General features: G+C 34.4%; 1 protein-coding gene across 3 annotated transcripts in view; it reads right to left on the minus strand.

Moving 5' to 3' along the window:
- LOC113508418 (eye-specific diacylglycerol kinase) overlaps nucleotides 1-25,073 on the minus strand; it is a 131,229-nt gene that overhangs the window by 53,803 nt on the left and 52,353 nt on the right. Inside the window, exon 1 of one of the 3 annotated variants that reach the window (XM_026891457.1) lies at nucleotides 9,062-10,458. The exons of the other annotated variants lie outside the window; for them this stretch is intronic. Within the exon in view, the coding sequence (XP_026747258.1) occupies nucleotides 9,062-9,276 (215 nt within the window). The 5' untranslated portion in view covers nucleotides 9,277-10,458. Of the gene's footprint in view, nucleotides 1-9,061; nucleotides 10,459-25,073 lie in introns of those variants that run through there. 3 annotated transcript variants of the gene reach the window in all.

Here is a 25,073-nt window from a genome sequence, read left to right on the forward strand (position 1 = left end):
AGAGTTTTGTTCATTACCTTATCTTAGCATAATGAAAAATTATTTATAGGTTTAACTCCGTAGCGGGAATTACGCGAGACTAAGCGAATATGTAGAAATGCTTTTAATTTCTTGACCTTTCTACCAGGATACACCGGCTTTGGAGGCAAGTATTTTTTTTTAATTTACACAAATGACAATTTAATTTATGTGGTCATTAAACAATGAACTTAGTACGTATATCTAATGTCACCTCACATCCCAATATTTCTTTAAAATTATTGGTGTCCATAAAACAAATTGAAATCAGGCTTTAGGTTTCTTATCGTAATACCAAATCCAAAAGAATATAAAATCTCTACTCGATTTATTATATATGTATTAAATTATAATTATTAATTCCAATTAATCGTGTTTGCCTTTACCGATCGGAATGTAGTTCTAAGTAATAACCATCGTACGGATCTAGGCGACCTTGAAAGTTCTATAACGATAAATATGTTTGTTTATTTAAAAAATCTTTAACTTCAATGCAACATAAAGAGCCACAAACCAAATTAAGTAAAAGATCATTTTAGAAATCAATAAGTTTGAAAAATTACGATTGCTGACTTAAACCGTCAACTAGATGCAATCGTTTTCCTAAGACATTCATAGATTAAATAAAAGGCAATATAAGCAAGGCAAACAATGGATTGGAAACCATTGAATAATATTGACAGATAAGTACCTAATAAAGCGTGATTCGTGATAAATTAAATGATTCATTAAGGACAGAAAAGAGAGTTTAATAACTCAATTTGATTTTTATTTAATTTAGCTAATATCAACCACATGAATAGTTTTAGATATCCAAGTATCATACATTCAATTAAGATACGTCGGTTTACGGTTAAGGTTACGTTTTGCCTACTGAATTCATGAATTTGCTAAAGACAATGAATATCTGTGTAACCAACTCTTTGAATGGGCTTAGTAATCGATTCGCCCGAATTTGCGTCGATTTATTTTAGTTTTAAATTAAAAGCAGTCAAATGAACATGCAGTTTTTCACTATCGTCAAATATGAAGTGTCTGTTCGACGTCTAACCATTTTTCTTCAATCCTAACCTCACTAAATTTTAAACGAAAAGACGACATTACTAGTCATATCACATGTCAAGAAGCTTACACGAGATGTACATGAAGTCAGCTTTCCGCACAAAGCACACGACATTTAAAACAAAACGAGTTTCTAAATACAAAAAGCTTGCCTTCCTAGGAGCATCTCACTGTAAGTATTAAGTACTAAGTAGGTACTCATTGTAACACATGAGTAATCTTTCAAGTTAGCACGGGAAAACCCTGGCGAATATGATTTATCTTGACAAACTTTTTCCCAGTAAAACATTATTCCGTGTTTCACGAAGGATACGTGTAACGTAGATGCACCGTTTATTAAATTCCTAACGTTGTTATTTTCCTTGTAACACCTGCTTTTGGTACGTTTCTGACATATTTGGAATGTTTTGCGAGCATAAAGAGTGACTCGGCTTATTTTATCGGCGATATTAGAAAACTGACGGAAAGTATTGATACCTGCCAAGACTTATTACGAAGTCATTTGTTATACACGTGACAGGATTCACTTAAGTATTAGCGGGTGACAGAATTTTCACTTGGAAGTTATAAAACTATGCTTCGGTTCAATCTTTCGAGGGTAAGATTCTTTCAATCTCTATGTGATTTTATAAAGAACGATACTATAATATATTTGTGCTAGAAATTTTCCCTCCCCACAAACTTTTATGGAGGTATTAAAAAAACAGTAAATACAGAACTACGAACTTAAACTCAAAGATATTTAGTTTAACTGTGGTTTTTACAAAAATATAAATTAAAACATTAAATCCAAGGCAACTTCGTAAAAAGGAAAAATATCGGCTGTTAAGATATCATTTCAAGTTCTAACAGTTTAAAAATATATTCCACAAAATATGAAATTTACATAATTTTACCAAGAAATGTAGAATACAATTTTAAGTTTATTTGCACTAAGTTTGTCTGTATCAACCTAGTAAATCTCAAAAGACTCATACCTACAAGGCGCGCCTCAGTAGTACTCTTTTTCTTACCTGTAACAAGAATTTATTATAAGTAAAAATAAAATAATATAACTTCAGACTCGTCGCAGGGGTTTAAAAAATATTTTGAAATTCTTTCTTGACCTTATAATAATATTCATTTCGCTAAACCATTTTCACTCTAAAATAATGCTACGAAATAAAAGAAAAAAAAAGAAAAAAGATTTTATGTAGGTCGCAATGAAAGAGTGATTCGAGACAATAAAATGATTAAAAATATGTTCGGCCGATTCATACGTTGCCATTTTTGATACATTAGTGGCCAATACATTTGCCAAAGCACCTTTTTAGTAGACTCTTGTTGATGCAAGTAAATTGAATGGGGATGGTTAATTACCTTGACTTTTTTTTTAAACTGGAGTAAACAGAGAGTTTGAATTATATCACAATATCTTCATTAATAGTTCATGAGCAGTCCGATAGTTCATGAAAGTAACTAACTGGCGTTCAGTGAATCAATTGAAATGAATAAATTACAAATTATTTAAACGTCAAACTCTTGATGTTCGTCGTTTATGGTAATTTAATTTAATGAAATCAGCTTTACTTCGAAAAGTAGAATAACATTTTCAAATAAATGGTAGCGCCAATCTAAAGTTTCTCGACTGTAGTTTCGCAGGTATTCGGCAAGGCAGTTCTAGGGAGCCACGAAATGAAGATGAATTCCAAGCCATTTACATTACAAACCTGGGGCGAGTTAGTCTCGGTCTAACCATTTAGAAAGTGAAGAAATCTCAGATATTTTCGTAAGAACGATTCTACCATAAAATATAGTGTTATGGAGGTTAGTACCTATAAAATTATGAGGGAATAGATTGCGCTATAAAATATTTATTGCTAAAGCATATCAACTGTTGTTTGCTATTGCTATAAACATTAAATTTCCGAGCTATCTGTTTTATGATCTATTGCCGTTTTTGTTTTACTGATAATCGTAATTTATAAAAAAGAGCTTCCGTTCACAAAACGAACAAATCAACATTTGGATAAAAAACGCAATTTTGTATAATTTGTGCAGACAGCGTTATCGCAAATGAAGATCAAATGATTGCTTCGCTGCTTCGTGTTTTGTTTTTACAAATTATTTCTATTAGACTAAAACAGAGTACCTAATAGCCACTGATAAACCTAGCTTCATTATTGCAGAAATACAGCAATAAAACTTATAGTGAAAAGTGCGTATCAGACTCGTGTGTTTCCATACAAAAGGGCAAAAAAAGCATTTTTGCTAATAATACTGTTAACCTATCAAATAAAAAAAAACTCGATATGTTATCGTTTATATTTGATTTTTTTCATGGGAACGGAATTGCCTCATCTGCAGAAGAACTGTCTAGCTATCACGGTTCATGAGATACAGGCTGGGGAAAGATGGACGCACATTAACAGAGCCTCAGTAATAGGGTTCCGTGTTTTGAGTACGAACATCTAAACAATTATTGCTTGTAGCAATCATCACCTTCTTAAGCCATTAATCAGTGTTTATTGATCAATTGAGTATCTCATTCTTCTCAAAGTGCCTCTCAAACAAGTAAATATTTACTTAATCAGCAACAATAAAATCGCTTTTGATCTATCGCAACGTCTTCGTCTAACAAGTGTAGTAGAGAATACAGTCCTCACATGTTTATTTATGGATCTGTGATAGCTAATTGGACTTCCCTTATTTACATAGTATTGACTATGCATGCAGTTCCGTATGATTCATGAAATCAGTTTACAACTCAGAACCACTCCTTAGATAATAATCACTTAGAGACTGAAAAGCTTAAATATTAAAATTGAGGTCACGGAGAAATAATTTTCTGCGGAAAAAAACGCAGAAGGTACCCTTCAGTGTCTCAATTAATTAATTTAGTCGGATTAATTAGACGTTTTAAGTGTATTTTATGAGGTGGGCGGGAGGTGTTTATAGAGCAAGGCGCAGATGGTCCGACCAAATGGTTCGCTGGATGAGAACAGTCGAAATGACAGACACTCGTTACTTTGATTAATGAACAAAAGTAATGTTTCTTAATAAAGTGAGTTGTTTTAAATTCATGCTGCATCATAAACGAGGTGTCTCGGAATAAACTTTAGGAAAATTACACGAACTTTTCACATTTACAAGCAGTATTCTTATTTCAGTGCTGTCGTAAACTATAAATTAGTATTTTAGGCATTGACATAAGTGTGTCTAGATAACGCAACGCTTAGTAACTCTAACATGGAATGTGTAGGTCCTATATACTATTGTTATTATTTAACATTAACATTATTAAAACTTTTGATAGGACATCAAAAGTTCTCATTGATGCGCGCTTAGCCTACACAAATATAGAGGTTGGCATTTAAATTAAATAACGACCAAACGTTTTGGCCGCATCCTTAAAGTATCGCTCTAAGAAAGAACAGTAATATGTCTAGATATTCGACATAATGACAGATGGGCCTAATGATAATATCCTAAGATAACCATGATCGTTAATAATAGTGTTCCATAAAGTGTCACGCAACACTAACTAGGTACTAACTACCCAATATTATTAATGTATCTTTGGATCCAAAAGGAATGTCGATTAATGTTTTTTTTTAATAAAACATATAACGTAATATTTTTCTTCATGACTATTTCATTTACTAAAAGCTCGATTGTGTAAAAAATGTTCCTAAATATGAAAAAAAGTAAATTTCAATTCAAACTTTTTGGATAGTTTTTATTATGTTCGTCCCGAGGGATCCAAGTTAGATCAGTTACTATCCCGAGCTATAATAAATTTTCTATATCCCTACGATTATTTGTGAGCACTTAAAGTTTTTGTCCCTTACTACTTACTAAGGGACGACTGTGTCTACATGTATATAAAGTGCGTTAAGAGGATTACAGTTGCTTTTAACCATATGTCCGAACGTGAACATTAGTTCAGCTAAATATTTTTGGAAACTATGATCCGATTATGAAGTTATTTTTATGGAAACTCACACAAAAGATGTATTCGAATTGAGAATATCGGATATTTTGTTAAACTACGAAAAACGTCTTGGCCTTTTCGGTTTGGTTAAAATATGAGATCACTTTTCTAAAAATACGTTGTCATTTTCGTAAGCAATAAGGATGATAATCCTTGTGTTGAGGCACTTGCTCCGTTACGAATTTTATGTTCTTAATACACTTATTTGTTACGCACTTGTAGACTTAGGACAATTAATACTTAACTGAATTTTGGTAGAGATTAGGTCAACTACTTTTAAATAAATAGTCTGGAGTCTCCTTTTTTTCAACAAATTGTAGCCAGCAAAAAGCCCAGTATTTCGTCTTCGCTCAGTTAGAAAACACCAATTATTTTTTACATGTGCTACTACTCTGATTTTTAGTTACGAAGGGAAAGAATTTAAGATAATTCTTTTTTTGTGTACTAACTGTAAATGTAATTCGTAATTCAATTAATAATGTTGCTTTACGCGTCTCTTCTACTTTTCCCGTGATTTCCCGAATAGATAATGGATTGCAAATAAAATATAGAGTAAGTATAAGTATTTGTAAACATACTAAGCTTTGTTATTCAGTAAATATAAACAAATCTGTTGACCACCCATGACTGGCGAATTCAGTTTTTGAACAGGAAGTCAGTTTTTGCTGGCCTCACAGTAAATGATTGCATCAAATTGTTGTTTTTGTAAACTTTAAACAGAGGAAGTTTTTGCTATTTGTTACTCAGTTAAAAATCAATTTATCATATAATTAAATTTAAGGCAATGCGACTTACAAATATACTTTAGTTTCTGTAACATCTTAATTAAGAGGACTAAGTTAAGGCAAGTGTAATGAGATCCGAAAACTGCCATTTGTAATGCTTTTTGTTTTACCTTTCTTACTTCTGAACTAAGAACTTCGCTTGCAAGCTAATGGATACTCCGAGCAACGATCCGGTTTGTCTTAAAAATGCATTAGTGCTTTTGTTAATATCCTCCTTGGACAACTTTATAATAACTTTTTAGCTAATAAACTTGTCATTTCATCAAAACAACTATTATTCTTATATTTGTACTAGCTAGACCCAGCAAACGTTGTTTTGCGTAATAAATTATTTCTAGTTGTATGTATTTTTTAATTACACATTATAAAAAAACAAAAAAATAAATAAATAAATATGAGCAACCTTTATCACTTAAGGAAATAAAAATAGATGTTAGCCGATTCTCAGACCTACTGAACACGCATATAAAATTTGGTAAAAAAAATCGCCGTTTCGGAGGAGTACGGTAACTAACATCGTGACACGAGAATTTTATATATTAGAACTTTAGAAGATAGCAAGTAAAAAGTACAAAATAGAAATATGTACACTCTGGTCGTTTTTAATCAAACATTAATTAATCTACTCAATTTAAATAATGATTTGATCCTTATAGACAGTAAACAGTCTCCAAAAAGTTTCTGTGCTTCAGGTTTCCTATATATTTAATGGCCGATGCATTCTAAATTTGAAAAATCATTTGCCCATAAACGGCGAGCTTACGGCGTGTATTATAAATGTTCACACAATGTGTCGTTAGCGGCGGCGCGGGCGACACTGCCTCCGCTGAAAACCGCAGCCCGCACTGGGGACTATTACCATCTCCGAAAGTAATATCATTGTAGCTGTGGAAGCGTGACAACGCTACACGATGTAGAGCGGCATCTCTCTCTCGCAACAACAGCAGCTTGTTTAAGGGTTGGTAGCTGCATTGAAAGCAGTCACACCGCACTACCATCTGTTGCATCCCTAACCGTGATATTTTAATATAGCTATAGCTTTTCATACTTCTAATAATATGGACTGTTTCATGAAATTTGTAAGGAGCTTATATGTGATTTGCGGTCACGATCTCTCCTTTGACCTTTCTTGGTTGTCTATGGTTTTCAGATGTGTAGGAAGTGGCAATAACAATCAGCTTTTAAAAAAAACTGCTTATTTGCAAGTCAATAAAACGATCAAGTTCGTAGTATCCCATTTCACAATTATTTACTATTTTTACTAAGCCAAGATAAATTTCACAGAATGCCTCAGAAGTTTAAATTTTGCAACGCCCTCTGACGAATATCAGTAATGACTAATAAAATACTAAAGTAGGTCTATAACAAAAATAGATTTATACGTTGTCGCCCCAAACTACGATCGCAATAAAAGTTTATAGACTATAAATACGTCACAGTCTGTCAAATCTAGTTGACGACCGCCTAGGTAGGCTCAAGGGGGACTTAACTGGCTTATGAAGCAATAAAACCGGACAAGTACGAGTTGGACTAGCAACACTCAGAGATTCTTACAAATTGGTTTAAGAAATACAAAACGGTTAGGAAATAATTAAATTTCTTTCTCGCTTATTATCGACTAAATTAACTGAAATTGGACATGGCGTTAGTTAAAGCCCTGACTCATGATTCCGCTGCGATAAAATATTGTTAAGGCATAAAAATTTATTTGAACCTTACAATAATTATAATTTACGATAATAAATATTAAATATAAGGTAGCGAATAAAGGGTAGTATTTGCTAAACTCATTACCGACAGCGGTGCGCAAGTGCGTAAATCTGAATATTAATTGAAGTTAAGTAAAACAGGCGTACAGAGCGGTGTAGAGGCAGGCAGGTATTAATAATTATGCACAGACGACATCGAGTGGGAGTCACTTGATATTTCGGCACTGGAGTGGCTCGTACAGCTCTATAGAGTACAACGAGCGCACTCGATAGTACAATTTAATTTTCCATCACGCCAGAGGACGTTCCGCAGGCCGACGCGATTCACTTTGATTGAAGTTCACTCTGCTTTCATTCGACTAATGAAATATTTGATATGATGACACCACCCAACCGGCCCAACTATACAATCTTCTATATCGCACTAGTATGTAACTTATGCACGCGAAAAGCCCTCAGGGATAATGACAACAAACTACACAGCCACTTAGCCAGCAATTAGCGTCCGTAATAGCTTTGTAAACAATTTAAATTATTGTCAAGTACCTTTGAATTTGACTCCTCATTATCGAATCAATTAATTAATAGCAGCTTTATAGATTGAACTCCAATCCCCTGCGGACAATGAACTAATTGATTTGGTAAATTGACCAATCCATTCTCATTTTGTGTGTACTCAATAATTCAACATACTAAAGTTTTCGGCTATTGGCATTACAAGTTCGAAAGGTAAGGAAAAGTCCTTTTATATTGATTGTTTGTTCGAAACAAAACAATACAAACACACTCATCTTAAGTACGCTTCCTGATATAAAGACTAGTTGTGTTGTAAGTGTTTGTAGATCGTTGCATAGTTTGTTACCGACTGAATGTATATTACGGAGTGTTATCAAGTGTATGTGGCCGGCGCGCGCTCGGGCGCTCTCGTCTTGTACCTGTTGCCGGGACGCGCCCGCCACTCACCACACGTGTTTAGAATGCTAATTGGCTTTTTGCCGGATGTCCCTCTTTGCTCGCATTGTTAGTTCTTAACGCGATTAATTGTAATCCCTCTAGATAGCAAAACTCCCAAATAGCATTATGTTACCCTACGTAACTTACGGATTACGACTCTTAAGAAGATAAATTCAATTTGTTACAACCACATGTTTCCGAATGCTCTATCCTTATATGACAAGAATGAATAGTTTCAAATTTCCTCAGGTGCCCAATAGATGTTGGGGGTTAAGTGGGCTATTCATCGATTGACCTCAATCTTCAAACAATAAGGACCGTATGAGCGGGACGAGTTTCTGGTCAGCGCTACGTTCTAAACTGACTAATTTATATCGGGTATTGTTGCAATCTAGCCGGCCTCGGGCCGTACGCGTACACTCAGTCTATACAACGTAACGACAGGTATATCTACTATTGCATTACATAAAAAACTTACAAGCTAACATCAGTAACATATAAATTTAAGGCTGCTTCGAACAGCAATACTAGAGGCACTAGATCTTTTGACATGAACACACCTGATTACTCTGTAGGCAATTTTAGATTTTCTTTTGCACTTTATGGCGTATCGTCTTCGAGCCAGGGCGGAGGAGCCCGCGAGCAGCGCGCCTTGAGCTTCGCCGTCGCTGCCGGCTTCCTCGCCGCTCGAGCACTGGTAAAGTCGCGGCCGCGCGGGCGCCGGCGCGGGCTTCGAGCTGCCTGCGGAGCCCGCGGCCCTGCCCCAGGACAGCATGGAACTCCGCAGGGACCTGAGCGTCTCCGTTGTACAGCCCCTCTCGCTGCCCCACTACCATGCAACAACATATCGGCGCACCGACAGACCAACGCTCTCCGTGGCACACACCAAGCGCTAACACTGTACACCATCAACTTCACTATTTCACTCTACATGCTACACTATAGGTAGCGACGTCACAGTTCTATCTCCACTACCTCGCAGAGGCCAGCACGTGGTTCAGATTATGCAAAGAATGTGAATAGAGTAAGCGGCGTGCGCGCGCAGAGTCCTCGCGGCATCATTATCACTAAACAAACACCGGTATCTGCAGCGCATACATTAACGGCGATCACACACAAACGCGATTGTGGTACGGGGATATAGTTTGCTTTGTCTGTCACTAAACAAACAAGGAATGCCTTTTATTCATAGTCATTATCTAAATCCCTCACCATGCCATGGATGAGATAGTTATCATGCGAGTAATGATAAAGTCACGCGAACTCGATCTTTAATGGATTTCATTTACATTTTTTGTAGCTTTTTCCTGTATGTGCCCCAATTAAAGCAATAAAAACGCGACACTTTACAGACGGTATATTATAATTACACTATACATAGGCACCAGTTGTGAGTCATATAGTGACGAGGGTTTCGGCCTTCACAATGGGAATATTTAATAGAAGTAATCATGACATAATAACACAATGGCCGGGTCCTCCTCTCTATTATTAAAACGGTTATAGGTAAAATTGCCTTTGAGTTTGACAAAATTCTGATTTACTTTACAAAAAGGGACAGCGAAGCATTAACTTCAAAGTTAAAATAAAACAGGTTATAGAATGAATTCGAAAACAAAAAATCTGTTCAGTCGGTCCCCGCGTCCTTGTCACATCACTTATTCACACAATAAGTTAGTACGTTACTCGTTTTATTTATCACTACACAATAATTGTCACGGCCAACAGGAAGGCGAAATTTCGGCGTTCGTATTTGACGAGGTTAAGCGTGTTCCGTACGGGAAACATACGCGTAAACTAAGGAGTGTGTGAACGTATGCGCGGGCGCCGCCGGCCGCGTGCCGCCGCGTCTCGGGCTCGCCGTCAGACGCGACGATCGCGACGCTTGCGCCGAAATAGAAATACTTTCGGAGCCACGCCTGCACCAGACCCGCACCCGCCAACGTCTGTCACCTTCAACAAAGTTGACCGATGCGCGTCGCCGCAACCATCATTATCATTTTTTCTTTACGCTTAAATGTAGAGCACTCAGAGATATTTGCTTTTTAATATTTAAACAGGCTGCAGACTGTGAGATGGCCAATACTAGCTATATTTTTCATTCCCATACGGGACGTCATGTCTCTGCATATCATAACTTTATAAGTACAAGCGCTGCTTTATACGATACTTCACAAAACATAATGGATCTTGACAGCGAATGCTTATTGTTCGAAGTAACAAAAAACAACATTATGTTGTTATAATAAAAGAACAATAACCACAACAACTAGACCTCTGACGACGTAAACACGCGAGAAAAGTTAGATTATTAAAAAAGTTTACAGCCTCTTACAACCTAAATTCTGAATTCAACTTGGGCAGTTAATTCTCGCCACAGTTATCTCTTGGGTGAAAATTTAATTAAATATAGCTTTTTAATGGGATAATGGAATGATGGTGATGGTAGTTATCTAACAACAAAGAAGATTCAAAGAACAAATGAATGTAACCTCTTTGGGGTAAATTACGTTTCTGTTCACATTTTAATTTTAGATTTTTCATCAGTCTCTAGAACTTAATTACTGCATTTTTGATTACCTACGAGAATAGGTTACAGGCTCAACATACTCATATGTAGAGTCAGATAGCCTTATTAAGGTTGGCGGGAAACGTGTTCACTCCGCTGCACAATTCCGCCAAGTAAGTACTTAAGTCGTCCTGCGTATGACCGACGTTGACCCCTACGATTGTAGCACATGTGATGTTCAAATAAGCTTGAATAAAAATCTCGAGGATTTATTCAATGGTATTAAATTTTGGACTAAGGCAGAATACTTTTAAAGTTTTTCTTGTCACACAGTAGTGTTACAAATAAACTAGAATCGATTCTTATGGTTCCACGGAAGGTGATAATATTTCATTTGGTTTTAAAAGGTTTTCTTTAGAAGTAGCGTCATTTCGTCAAACTTATTTATGAATTATTAAACCATAAAGTACCAGTTCGTAAATATTTGACGTAAAAGTAGGGGAAGGTGGGGTAAGACGGGGACCTTAAGGTATTTCATAAATAAAACCCATCTTTTTTAATTGCACAACGTAGGAACTTTTATTAATTAAATAATCAGTCTTTCTTCTTTTAATAACAATCAGTCAAAATAAAAAAAAATAAGTTCTTCTCATAAAAATATAAACTTTTAAAAAATAACTGAATCACCCCATCTTACCCCACCTATAGGGTAAGATGGGGTATACCCCTGGGGTAAGATGGGGTATAGACTATTTAAGCGCCGTCATCTTCACAAACCGGGCAGATATGTTCAGCTTCGTCATCGCTGTCTTCCACTCCTGCACAGACACAATGCGCTCACTTGCCTCAAGTACGATAAGTGATACAAGTATGATAATCGGAATACAAGCCGCGACAGTATAGACATTCTGTATCTTCTTCTTCTGTGCCTTTTCGCTTTTTCGGTTTTTCAAGTTCTCTTTATTGTTATTTTTGTCATTTACTTTTTGTTTGTTACATGTGGTTTTAGTTTCTACCTATTTTAGTTTTCCTCTCATTCTTTTTTATATAGAAAAGCAGTAATAATAGCTGCTTTTCCCCTTCTTCGAACTTGTCTTGGTCTTTTTTCGGCGAATCGCGAATAAGGCATTAACTTTTTCGGGCTAACCAGATGGAATGCATCATTATCTATATAATCATTTACTGTTGCCTGCTTGAGACATGAGGTTGAAGCAGTTGGTGGAGGTGGAGAGTTTGCTAAATGATTTACGGCGGTGTAGCCATTTAAGCATCAGGAAATGACAACATTACTGTTTTTGGAACTGTACTATAAAAAAATAGTTAATGTTGAATGCAATCTCAATACAAACTGAATAACAACTCAGCGGATAAGATCGGGTACCTACCCCGTCTTGCCCCACATAAGTGTCCCATCTTTCCCAAACTGGACTTAAAAGTTGTATTGAATTTTTAGAGGTTATAAATCAAAAGAAACCGGCATGAATTAATGAGTTTACAATAGTAAAATAAATACAAATTAACAAAAAAATATGTCACACATTATGTTTATCATACATTATAACAGTCATGCACTTTATATGCTTCAATAATTAGATAAAACCACTTCAAATTTTAAAAATGTACTTACCATGAAGAATCGTGCGCTCCTTCGAACAAACTTTTTGCGACTCTAACAAGTACTGATAAATACGACTAGATGGCGTCAAAATAACTTTTCAATTAATACTGTATTATATATTTTTGGAGGGTCCCCATCTTACCTCGCTACCCCGTCTTACCCCACCTTCCCATAAATACCCATTGATATTAAATCTTTAATATTTAATGTAGGTATTTCATGTTTAATGACGGGCGAAGTGACTACAAAATCTCTTTCTAGTTTAATATTGATTTAATGACGATAATGAAGTAGTATTTGACTAACTGATGGTTAATGAAAAACAATTTTCATTAAATTTTCCGAACTAGTCTATAAGTTCCATAATACTATATTGCAAGTATTTATCACCGTCAGGTGCTTCTAAAACCTTATTATTGCACAAAGTCCTCACCGTATACTAACCAATTAAAAACATTAGGAAGATTACGAAACATAACTGAACTTTAATTAAACCATTTTCTCGCCACTTCGTATGAACGTGTCGCATGAAGTCGCATTCTTAATATCGTTCTTACAAAGGCTTTTTACGTAATAAAATGACTTAACAATACGGCAATTTGCAGTTTTATGATGAAAATGTAATTTAAACGTTAATGTTTTATTATTATAAAGCAAGCACTTAAAACTGCAGTCTACTGTTTGTGGCATTTTTATGCGGAACGAAATACCGAGGCAAACACCAGATGAACAGTAAAAAGAATATCAACAGCCTTTAAAATGTAAATTGCTTTAGTAAAGGGATGGAGTCGCAGGAATTTGTAGAGAATATTAAATGGGGCGGTGGGCGGTCGCGGCAGGTTAATGAGAGACTCCGACAAACCGAACAATACCACGTTAAACTAACCACATTCCTGCACTAGCTATTAGCCCATTTCTTAAGAGTCGTTTTCGTGATAGGATGGACCGCCATTAACACGTAATAGCACTCCTGTACTTGGAGTTATTTTATTTTATTACATTATGTTAGAGACCGCTTTGGGCAATAATGTTACTGAATCTTCTAATTGCGGGTTCCAAGTCGAGATAAACTTGTGATACAAGAATTTATAGTCGCTTTGATATTACAGCAGTTATTTTTTGTGATTTTATGTTAAAATTGAATAACAGTAAAGATTACTATCAGAAAAACGATAGTAAATTTACATAAAGTAGGTCAACTATTTAAATACAAACGCGTTTACAAAGCCAACCATTAAACGCGTAGGTTCATAAACCTCCTCAACAAAACACAGAACGAATGGAACTAATTTAAATAACATTCGCTATTGTAATGTCATGTAAAGTTGATGCTGCAGTTTTGGCGAAGTTGTGACTTTGGCCACACTAAAGCCTTTGTCAGTCGTAATGAGGTTAGCAAGCTGAGTGCCACTTGAGGCCAAGCCATCTGATTGCATACGCCTGTCTACTCCCCTATATGAAAAGCGAACTGACGCAGCGATGACGTAAATGCTACGTAAGAAACGATCTGAATATTTATTATAATATATCACTTATGCAGATGTATGAATGCTTATGTTAACAGATTTAGTATCAGATCAATGACAGTTAGATTTACGCGTCAATCTATGTCCGTGGGTAAAAATAAATAACGGGGCAGCCGTCGGGCGGCGCGGGCGCACGCGACATTTCGCATGGAGTGCGCAGGCGCCGGCCGCGGGGATAGCCAGGACATTTGCCAACTGATAGAGCTATATATAGAGCGCAAATATGCGCGTGACTGACCACTTCGGGACACACGGCTATTTTGAGCAGCCACAATAAAAGTCTTCGCAATATCAACACGGAAGAATAAACGGTATTTTGACATTGAACCTGATGTCCCAACTCGTGTTCAGTGCAGCTAGGGAAACCAATATAATTTTAATACGCTATTATTCTAGCTCCAACGCTGCGATTAAATCATTAAGTTACGATCTATATTGAAACCGATAAAGCTTAAAAGCTCACACGGTTAAGGTAATAAATATCCATCTGAAACTTTTCTAATAGGATCTTGCAAAGTAAAGCTCGCATGTTGCATCTAGCAAAATGTTTAAGCTAATAATCGTAAAACTAACTATAAATACAAGTAAAAATATCCGCGCCGTCTCCTCAACTAAGTACGTACAAAATAAAGTGTTGTGTATATTGGTTCCACGTGCTCGCGTGACGTCATCGCGTCAACGTCCAACTCATTGTACTACATGTAACTCCAACATAGTTACACGTTAAATAAATAAGCTTTATAAATAAAGAGCAAACAAGATTGTATTTGTGTTCGAATTGTGTAGAAACTACGTCAAGATTTAGGTCGTCGGGATCACAATCAATACAATCATATGATTATTTATTCTTTAGACATTGTATGCTTTGGACGTATATAAATATATAAATGTACTGCCATTATACACCTATTTCAGTTTAATTTATAGGTAGTGCATTATAATCCATTAATAAACCTACAGTCACCTACTAAGTACCTTGCTAAGTTGTTTTACAGGTGAACAGCTTAAGTATTCAGTGTGGCCTTATACGAAACGTTATCTTTACTAAACGTATACTAATATTATTAATCTCAAGAGTAAGTATATCAGTTTGGAAGCGTTAATCTCAGGAACTACTGTTCCGATTTCAAAATTTATTGGGCTATATACCATCATGGTGTGATAAATAGTAGCAGTAATTGTGTCCCATGATCTAATTTACGTGAAAGTCATTTTCATGTTTATAACCGCGCGGACGAAGTCGCAGGCAATAGCTTGTAGGAAATATAATGTTATCAATCCGACTTACCCTCCTTCATGTAACATCGTCTTCAATTAAGTCTTTATAGAAGACAACCTACTGTAGAAATCTATTGCCTCAAAGGACATAAAGCTTTTTATCATTTGCTATTAAAAAGCATTCATCGAAAGGAGAGGAATCGGCATTGAGAAATACACAACCCGAGTTAACGACTACAGGAATTAAAGGAATGATCGTAATTTATCACTCAGTTATAAAATCTAGTATCAACGGCTTTCCTAACGTAATTTGTATCTTATGATAAGGTTTAAGGGTTATTTTTGTTTTAATAATAATATGGACTTCTAGACATAAGGGGAAAATTAGACATGATATTTCAAAGGGGAAAATCTCGCGAAAAATTGCTTTAAATAAAACAGGAATGACTTCAGTTGATCATGCCGATGTGTAATGAAACATTTTATAAACCTTTCTCAGTATTGTTAAAGTACTTCAACGTACGGTTTACGTAAATTAAATACTCCCTTAAAATGATACATCGCTGTGACCTTGCCTCGTGTAAATAGTCGATAATAATTACATATTCTAAGCCTTATTTACAGCGTTACTGAACATTTTACTTACACTTGCCGCGGTATTAAAATTTTCTAGAATGACAATGAATGTTTTTTGTTTAGTTTACGCTGAATACTAAAAACTTCTATTTATAAGTCTGTTTTAAAAAAATAACATTAGATATATAAAATCACAATAACTTTTGTTTACGTTACGTTCTTAATAAAACACGAATAACACAAGCTAACAAAAGTGTGCAAATGATGTTTTACAAAAATAATTGTGTCAAAGTTCGTTTGCAAAAATCTTCGTACCAAAGTAGATGTACCCCATTCGGGATTACATTATCCTCTTAGTAACCGCCTCGACAAATAAAAATAAAACACGATCTATTTATAAAAATGGGACTAAAATTGTTTTCAATTTTCTATACGATGGCTGTATACAATAGACTGGCAAGTAAGATCCGGCGAATGTTTGCGTCTTGCGAGCATGCCACGTTTCACACGAGGTACCTAATTTATGAGTGCTATAAATTTAACCAGAGATGCTGTCCGGCGTCTTACTGTAAACAGCAACAGTAAAGTTTTAATTAATATCGCCGTAACTGGAGCCTCAAGAAATTTGCCTTATAAATTCTGACAAAATACTATTTTTTTGTGCAAGTGACAGTTTTAGTAAATAAAAGAATTAAATTTTAAATTTGTTAAGAAAGTGCAGCTTTTTTTTAGTCTAAGTATTTGTATACTAAGGATTAAAAAAAAGTTATACAATGATAAGTTTACCGCAATAATACTTGCCGCAATAACACTATCGCAATGTTTAAAAAACTTTTAAATTAACGCGAATATCAAATAGGTATCCATAAGTACCTTTGCACAAATATATAAGCATTAATAAAATCTGGTATTTAAGCACTTCGTAATAAATTAGTGGAGAGTACCTTAGCATTTTATTTTACCTTCAGAACTATAATAACAATAGGCTTTTGTTTATTCCGTCTTGCCTTAAAAGGCACTCTGGAGTTCCGGAAATTCTTCACTGAAAATATTCAGTTGAGCAAAACTAAGACCTAATTTCGTGCAAGAATTTAAGCTCTTGTTGTAAATCAAGGTTTCGTGTCTGGCTGTTATTAAATAAAATTAATTCTACTGTGATAAGAAAATAAATTATTCTTAACTCAACTGGTTTAAACACAACCTAAATAACCATAAACATAATACATACAGTATATAACTACATATGTTTATATTTAGTTTTCATGAGCAAGGAAGCCTTAACTAATCGTTGATAACAAAATAAAAAATATTAATTTTCCACCATTTCCTAGGATATATTAAATAATGAAAAAGTATCGTGAAACGGTTTCATAACTTTTATTTAATTATTAAGTAACAAGGCGACTTGCGATCACACCAAACAAACCTGACGGGTGGTCCCGATAAAAAAGCATGAGTAAAGAGTTATGAAGTAAATAATTAGGATTTATAACAATACTAGCTGTTGCCCGCGACTTCGTCCCCGTGTATAAGAGATATAAGTTATGATTTATACCTGCAGTGTTTTTTTCACATTTTCCATTGTATCTTCGCTCCTATTAGTCGCAGCGTGATGGTTTATAGCCTAAAACCTTCCTCGATGAATGGTATATTCAACACAACAATAATTTTTCAATATGGACCAGTATTTTCTGAAATTAGCGCGTTCAAACAAACAAACTCTTCAGCTTTATATATTAGTATAGAGTATAAATGCTTAATCAAAAAACAAGATGCATTACATCATATGATTGCACTTAAAAAGTATATAAAAGTTCACCAGTAAACTTAAATCAATGTTTTCCATCAACTAATTGAGTTTCATATTTAATGCTTTTAAAGAATGCTTAATGAAAGCCGTGTGGAAACAATTTCCGAAAATACGTGTCAAGCTGATTTAATGGGCAGCAAACAATGTATTATTTTCATCTATAAGTAAATAACATTTTTCGTCAATTCATTAAGACGTATATAACTCATTTATTAAATATATGCGTCCCTTTCTTATTCGAAGTTGTTTTTGCATTCAGAGTTAAACAAAAATACAATTGGAGACCGAATTTGTTATTTTAGCTCTTCATTGACGCTTTAACGTAATTTGACTGCGCTGAAGTATAAATTGGACCTAAAACAACAATTGAGAATTAAACGAATTGAATACACAGAACAAACCCCTCTCTTTGACGTCTTCGAGTAGCAACTGATTATCAAAAGGGAATCAGTTTTAAAGTCAGTTTTACATGATAACAGTATACAACTTACGCATATATAAATATATACATAAATATACATACTAAGGCGGTAAACTTCTTTCACTGGGATGATTTTCATCTAGGACGCCACCCAAACGCATACAAGCAAAATCATCTAAACCGGTCCAGCCGTTTAGAAGGATTCGAGTGACACACACACGTACAGAATTATTATATATCTAAATAAAGATAAACAATCGATACAAGTGCGTACAAAAGTCGCATAATTTATTAACGTCGGGTTTCATGCGTTTTATTTGTCACGTTTACGTGACGTAGGTTCGTGACGAACGTCAAACATCTGAAGAGGCCTTTATCAATATTCATTATGATTATGATTCACGAGTTTTTTTTATTTGTTTAGGTTATGTTGTTGATAGTGCCAATTCTGGCAACTATGCTTTTTAAGTAAAAAAGTTCGCGTGTTAGTTTATTTTTTTTCTAAATCAAATTTTCTCCTATAAGTATTTGGACACAAAACTTTTATTCACGTTTGAAAAATATTTCAAAATGATTTTTTTATTGTGCTAATAATTAAAGTTCTTTTCGGATTCCATTTTGAAAATTGACAAATATATTACCAAACAAAAGTCTAGAATTATTCCATAACATTTATATTTAGAAATTTTATTAATATAAATTAAAAGCACTTAGATTAAAGCTTTATAGGAAAAATCCATGAATGTGCAATAATAACAAAAAGCGACCAGTAGCGCGTGTAACAGATTTAGTTCGTGTAATATGTGCAATTGAGTAGGTGGCCAAAATATTAGGGATAGTGCTCGTATATATGTAATTTAAAGTTTACTATATTGATGATACTTTTAAAGGGATATTTTATTAAATATTGCTCGTAGTATTCTCATTGTAAAAATAATAAGTAAAACCTACGTTGTATATTTATATTGATAACTTTGATGTTAACATGTTATTAAGTAATTTATAATGGACTTTCATAGAGCATGTTGTTATATTGTAAGAACAATAAATAAATAAATAACTCGGTGATGTTCTGATGGCCAATAATATCAACGGATGGATGATCAATAATATCAACTCGCACATATTAAGATATTACCTAATACAAAATAGAACACTACTGATACACACACACAAACACCACAGAACATTATTTGCTTTACAATCTCAAATAAATCTTAATTACCTCCTAAATATTTATTACCAACATAGCGATAATTATCCCATTTCCAAATATTTGCTACCTCGTAAAGTACGAAATGTGGATGAGTCCCGCATTTCCATACATATCAAACATTACTGTCACATAAGTTATATCTTTAACAATGTAAATGAATTTGATTGAGACGCTCTCAAATCTCTGTTTTAATTACACGGTAATTAACGCATGCAAATATTTAAAGACATTTAACGCATGAAATCCTTACATCCTGGTGTCTGTTAAATTGGGTTGATGTAGAAGAGATCTGGTTCATTAATATGGTTAAGGATAAAGACATGTTAGTTACTGATACCACTTACATTCGTACGTAGATAATGTGAATGGCCAAAAATATAAAAATACAACAACTTATTCTAAAATTAAGCAAGTTTTGGGTAAGTAGGTATGTCTTAGTTTTAAAGACTCGTGAAAGTCATCTTTGTTTTAGTATCTATATGTATCTTAGTAATATGATTCCGCTATAATCCTTGGGTATCGAACAAGCCACGACTAGACTAACGTGTCAGTTTCCCATTTAATTAAAATAACAGCAATAGCAGTAGGAATTTCTGTATAAATTCCTTCTAAATTTAATTTTCAACACGATATGAAATAATAAATTATTCTTGAAAGCTCGCATTGCTATTACTCGGTGCTTTTCTCTGCAATATGCAATACCTCACTCGCAGCGGTAACGGCTAACTTCCGCTGTTGTTTTACCACACAATAACTCAGAAAACAGAAACACAACAAAAACACTGGCATATAACATGTAAAAAGTAGAAAATGCGGATGATATAATGGAAGACTTTGTTATAAAATTGTTTTAAAATATAAAATGGCTATGACGTGAAAGAAAGGAGGTGGAATATAATTTTAATTCCCTATTTTTGTAAATTAATATTGAATAGAGGTTTGCGTTGATTTTCCGAGTTAATAGTATTAGCCGGTGGGCCCCGCCGGGAGTGAAACCGGGAACCGGTAATCAACTGCCGCCAGTGGCCGCTGAATTATTGATCACCATTGCTCTTTCATTAGCATTCTCTTTATACAAAACAAAAATATTTTCTAACCGGTTTTCGGGTATTTTATTAATATTTCAAACACCTAATTCAGCTCCTGAATTTGTAACGGTGGCTTTCAAAGAGAATTCTGTATTTGCGAGTATAGTTAAGTAACGTTACCTTTTATTTTTTGTAGCCCTATGAATGATGGGTTTTTTCTTAAAGACATTGTCTGAACTGTTCTGAAATTTCGGTTCGTCATTGAGGTATTATTAAGTAATTAAAGGCTTCTTCACCATTAGCCTTCTTACGTCACAAGTATCTAAATATATGCTTCAACAACAGCTTTTCCAGTGTCATTATTCTAACCAATTCGCTTTATAATTACCACGCTATATCGGGAACAACAATTTAAATAATTAACCGCACAAGAGCTCAAACTTAGATTGATCTGCGCGCTCACTAACTCAGGTACTGAATAAAGACCTTATGAAGTTAGATGTATGAATATCATTAAGGTAACAACCCTCAAAGGGGTAAACAGGGATGAAGCGTTGTGTGACAATTTCGACAACTATGTATAATGGACACTTTGGCACACTTTCAATTCCCTACTGTTCAGCAAAAAGGCATTATTCTCTTTTTATTTTATTTGTTTATGTTAGCAGCTTAGTTGGTCGTATCAGCTGTTTTTTCAGAACTTGAAAACAAAACACATTCGCCGGATGTGCGTCAAATAATTGTTAAGAAAAATATTTGTTAATCTATAAAGTACCTTATACTGGTCAAGAAAAGTCCATATTTATTAATCGATCATTGTAGGCTTTCAATTACGCACCCAAAGAGTCCTAATTACAGGGTTTTTATATAGATAACAAGTCCATTCAAATTCGATTAATATACCGGTACTATTCATAACGAAGGAATTACTTCAGGAGTATGTAAAGCTCTAATTGGGACATGCAAATTATAAGTAAGAGGACCAACAATATCTTCCAAAGATATGTGACACGTAAATTATACGCATACATATGTAAACTCCACACTCATAAAATACTTGTCAAAGACTCTTTGATATTTCAGTGAAATCCACATTTGTAAAAACCTGAGAGCCCTCGGCTCTGCTTAATGAGGTTTTTTTTTGCTTTTCTGGTGTATTTGCCTTTAAAAAGAAGAAATACGGAATGATTGCGTGAGTCGATATTTTTAAGCTTGTGTTCATAACATACTAGCAGCACCCCGCGTAATATCCGCTCTCGAGATTTTATAGTAACACAAAGTAAGCTTCATTGATATTCTACGTGAATGAGACGGAGTATGTAAACTATATTTCATTGAAATCTGTTCAGTATGTTATTGAGTAACAAACAACCATCCATGCCTTCAACCCCTTGCCTTTTTTATCCTGTATTCGGTAATACAAGCAGCTACATGAAAATATAATAAAATTATGTTGAGAGTACACTCAACACGAAATATGGCAGCGTAAAATAAACATAACGGTAACTTCGACGACCGACATCTACCTTTTAAAGTATCACAATTTTAACGGCTATTTTTCCATTAACGAAAAAAGGGGAGCAGTGTGGCATAGCCGCCGGCGAAACAACCATGACGTAAAACTCCTTTCATGGAACCTTTATATTCAGATCCGAGTTTAAAATAAATACGGGAAAACTGCTTGCGATTCAGCGAAGCACAAAAGAATGAAACGTAATTTGATTTCACATTTATCCATTTGACTTTATAATTTTAATGACGTTTATGAAATTGTCGTTTTTTTATTGTTGGCGCAGTATGACGTGGCTCGTTTACCAAAATCATGTTAGCGGCGTAAACATTGTGTTTTGTGAATTTGTATATTTTACTCAAGGTATAGTCCGCAAAATAAATTGTGCAAAATTTGAATACCTAAACCAAAATTTTAACTACAAGTTACCTTTATGGATGTAACAATTATTACCATATCATTATTATTGCTTAAGCGCGACAACTACTTCATCATTTGATTGTATTCATAAACTTTCGTAGCCGACCTGCCATAAACGTGATTGTGTAATATTTGAGATCACACAACAGTTTCATAATGTCTGTTCACTGAAACATCCTGTTTATGGTGGCTTCGTGTCGATTCCCCACAGCATTGTAGAGCAAAGCTATTGAACCTGTACGACGGAATCAACTGATCAATCTGATTCGATGTGGATCATTTAGACATTCGAGTAGCTCTCTGTTATTTGCTATGTATTGTAAACAAAGCTAGTGCTATGTGAAAACTAGTCTAATTTTAATTCATTCATTCTGTTGAAAATTAGACTCATGGAACTTTAGTTTATACCAAATACATGATACAATTGCGTGAGGCCGGACATAATTCTATATTAGAAATATTAGTGTTTTTTAATTGAAATAATTTAAAATTAAGATTTTAATGCACTAAAGAGACAGACTTGACAAAAAAAATCGGACGTGACTGCAATATTATGACGGGCCTGCTGGTCTAGTGGTTAGTGACCCTGACTGCTGTACCAGAGGTCGAGGGTTCGATTCCCGCCCAGGACAAACGTTGTGTGATGAGCATGATCATTTCTTCTGGTGTCTGGGTGTAATTTATCTATAATATGTATGTATTTAGAAATATATAAGTAAGTTTATCAGTTGTCTGGTTACCATATCACAAGCTCTGCTTAGCTTGGGATCAGATAACCGTGTGTGAGTTGTCCCAGGATATATTATTATTATTATATTATATTATCATTACAAAACTTGGTCACAAGTTTAGAAAATGGCGAAATAATGTCGAAATCAGAAAACTTTCAGATATTACACTACCTCAAGTCCAAAACAAAACCCTTTATACTCGTTGTACAGTGAACATTTTTTTCTACTTTTTAACTTAGCAACCATCTTTAAAACTCAATGAAACGATCATCGTTAAAAAACTTTATGTCACACAAATGCAAAACGTTAAACATATCTTTCGTTTTTTAAATTGAAGATTTCTTAAAAAGCTATAAATAATACAACTTGTCTCGGTTCTACTAAACGAAGAGCCCAAAAATAAAACTTCATTAAATTCTAATTATTCAAACAAATTAACATACCTTTTAAGCGTTTACTTATTTGTTTAAGAGTCTTATAATTACGACATTGAGCGGACGTTAATATTAATTAATATTGAGACAGTTTGCTTGAGGATCATTTAAACGTTTTACATTAATAAGATAACATTTACATGTTATGTCTTTCAAAAACAAAATCTTATAACCACGACTTATTTCATCAAACTCGTATAAAGTAATATTGTAATAAAATATGAGCAAAATGGTGAAAAGGGCTCCTGGATAGTCAAACAATATTTTACTTCCAAACTTCCAAACACGTCAGTGTTTCCTCACCGCAGTGTGACAGTTCGCTGATATAATATAGGTTAAGCTGAATCCATACCTGTTAGCCACGAACAAATAAAACAACATATATAACAATAAAAACAACATCAAGATAGATTTCACAACAGAAACTCACCGAACATTTATGTTTAATCGTTATACGTAATGCAAAGCATAGAATACTTAATTGACAGAAGATGAGTGCTTAATTATTAGCTAGTCTCTGGAAGTCGGTTGCCATGGCAACGGCGGTTACGAATCCGCTTCTGCGTAGAGTTTATGTAAATACTAGCTAATATCGTCCCTTATTGCGGTATAAGAGAGATCTATGTACATATTTACGGCTAATATACCTATGATTAGTATTGTCGAGTAAATGCTTATATATTTGATTTTGGTTCGGCAAATTAGTATTGTGGTGCACGACTCATACTCTGAGTACAAACATTTCCTTGATTCGAGACGTCAGAGGATTTATATACTTCGCTATATGTAATAATTAGTGTGGTATTGTACCGTTATTTGTACTATTACCTCATCTCGGGCGTCGTATTATACAAATAGCGGAAGGCTTTCCCGGTGAAGGAAAGTGATGATAATGTCAGATATGTCAGGTACGAAGCCAGATTCACAAACAAACTAAAGACTCTGAGCTCTGGAGAACTTTAAGAAAGCGTTCTACTGTAAAGTGAAATTTTGTACAGACATCCTAACAAGAAGACTTCAAATATTGCAGTGATATAATGTACATGGATCATCCATGTACATTATATTAAAAAAAACCTGAAATCGTCTGTGTCAATCTCATCCACCTTTTTAAAAAAGGTAAAACAAAGTAATACCATGCAAATATTATCATAGGTAGACTCTCGAATTAATTTTAAAGTACACGTTACAATCGCGTCCCGGTGTTTGTCCCCAAAACTGAAAATGTATATGAATAACGTAATGAGATTTAATATGGAAATATAATCTCATATGCAAAGAAGACATGTTTACTCGTGACCCAAAATTTAAACGTGAAACAGTGGGCTCCCTTTATTAAGCTCTTGGTAAAGCTACCACCTTTACAAGGTAAAGTAATTGAGCAATTTTTGTGTTAACCATCTTATTCTTGAGCGAAAGAAGTAATTTAAGAATACGTTCTTAATTATACCAAGCTTGATAGAGATGGTATCTTAACCTCTCTCTCAAGTCCTATGAGCAAACCAAACGAAATTACAGTAAAAGACACAAAAAAGAAGGAACTACAAAGAAAAAC

This window comes from Trichoplusia ni, chromosome 2 (genome assembly GCF_003590095.1).
Source record: "Trichoplusia ni isolate ovarian cell line Hi5 chromosome 2, tn1, whole genome shotgun sequence".
Taxonomy (NCBI): Eukaryota; Metazoa; Arthropoda; class Insecta; order Lepidoptera; family Noctuidae; genus Trichoplusia; species Trichoplusia ni.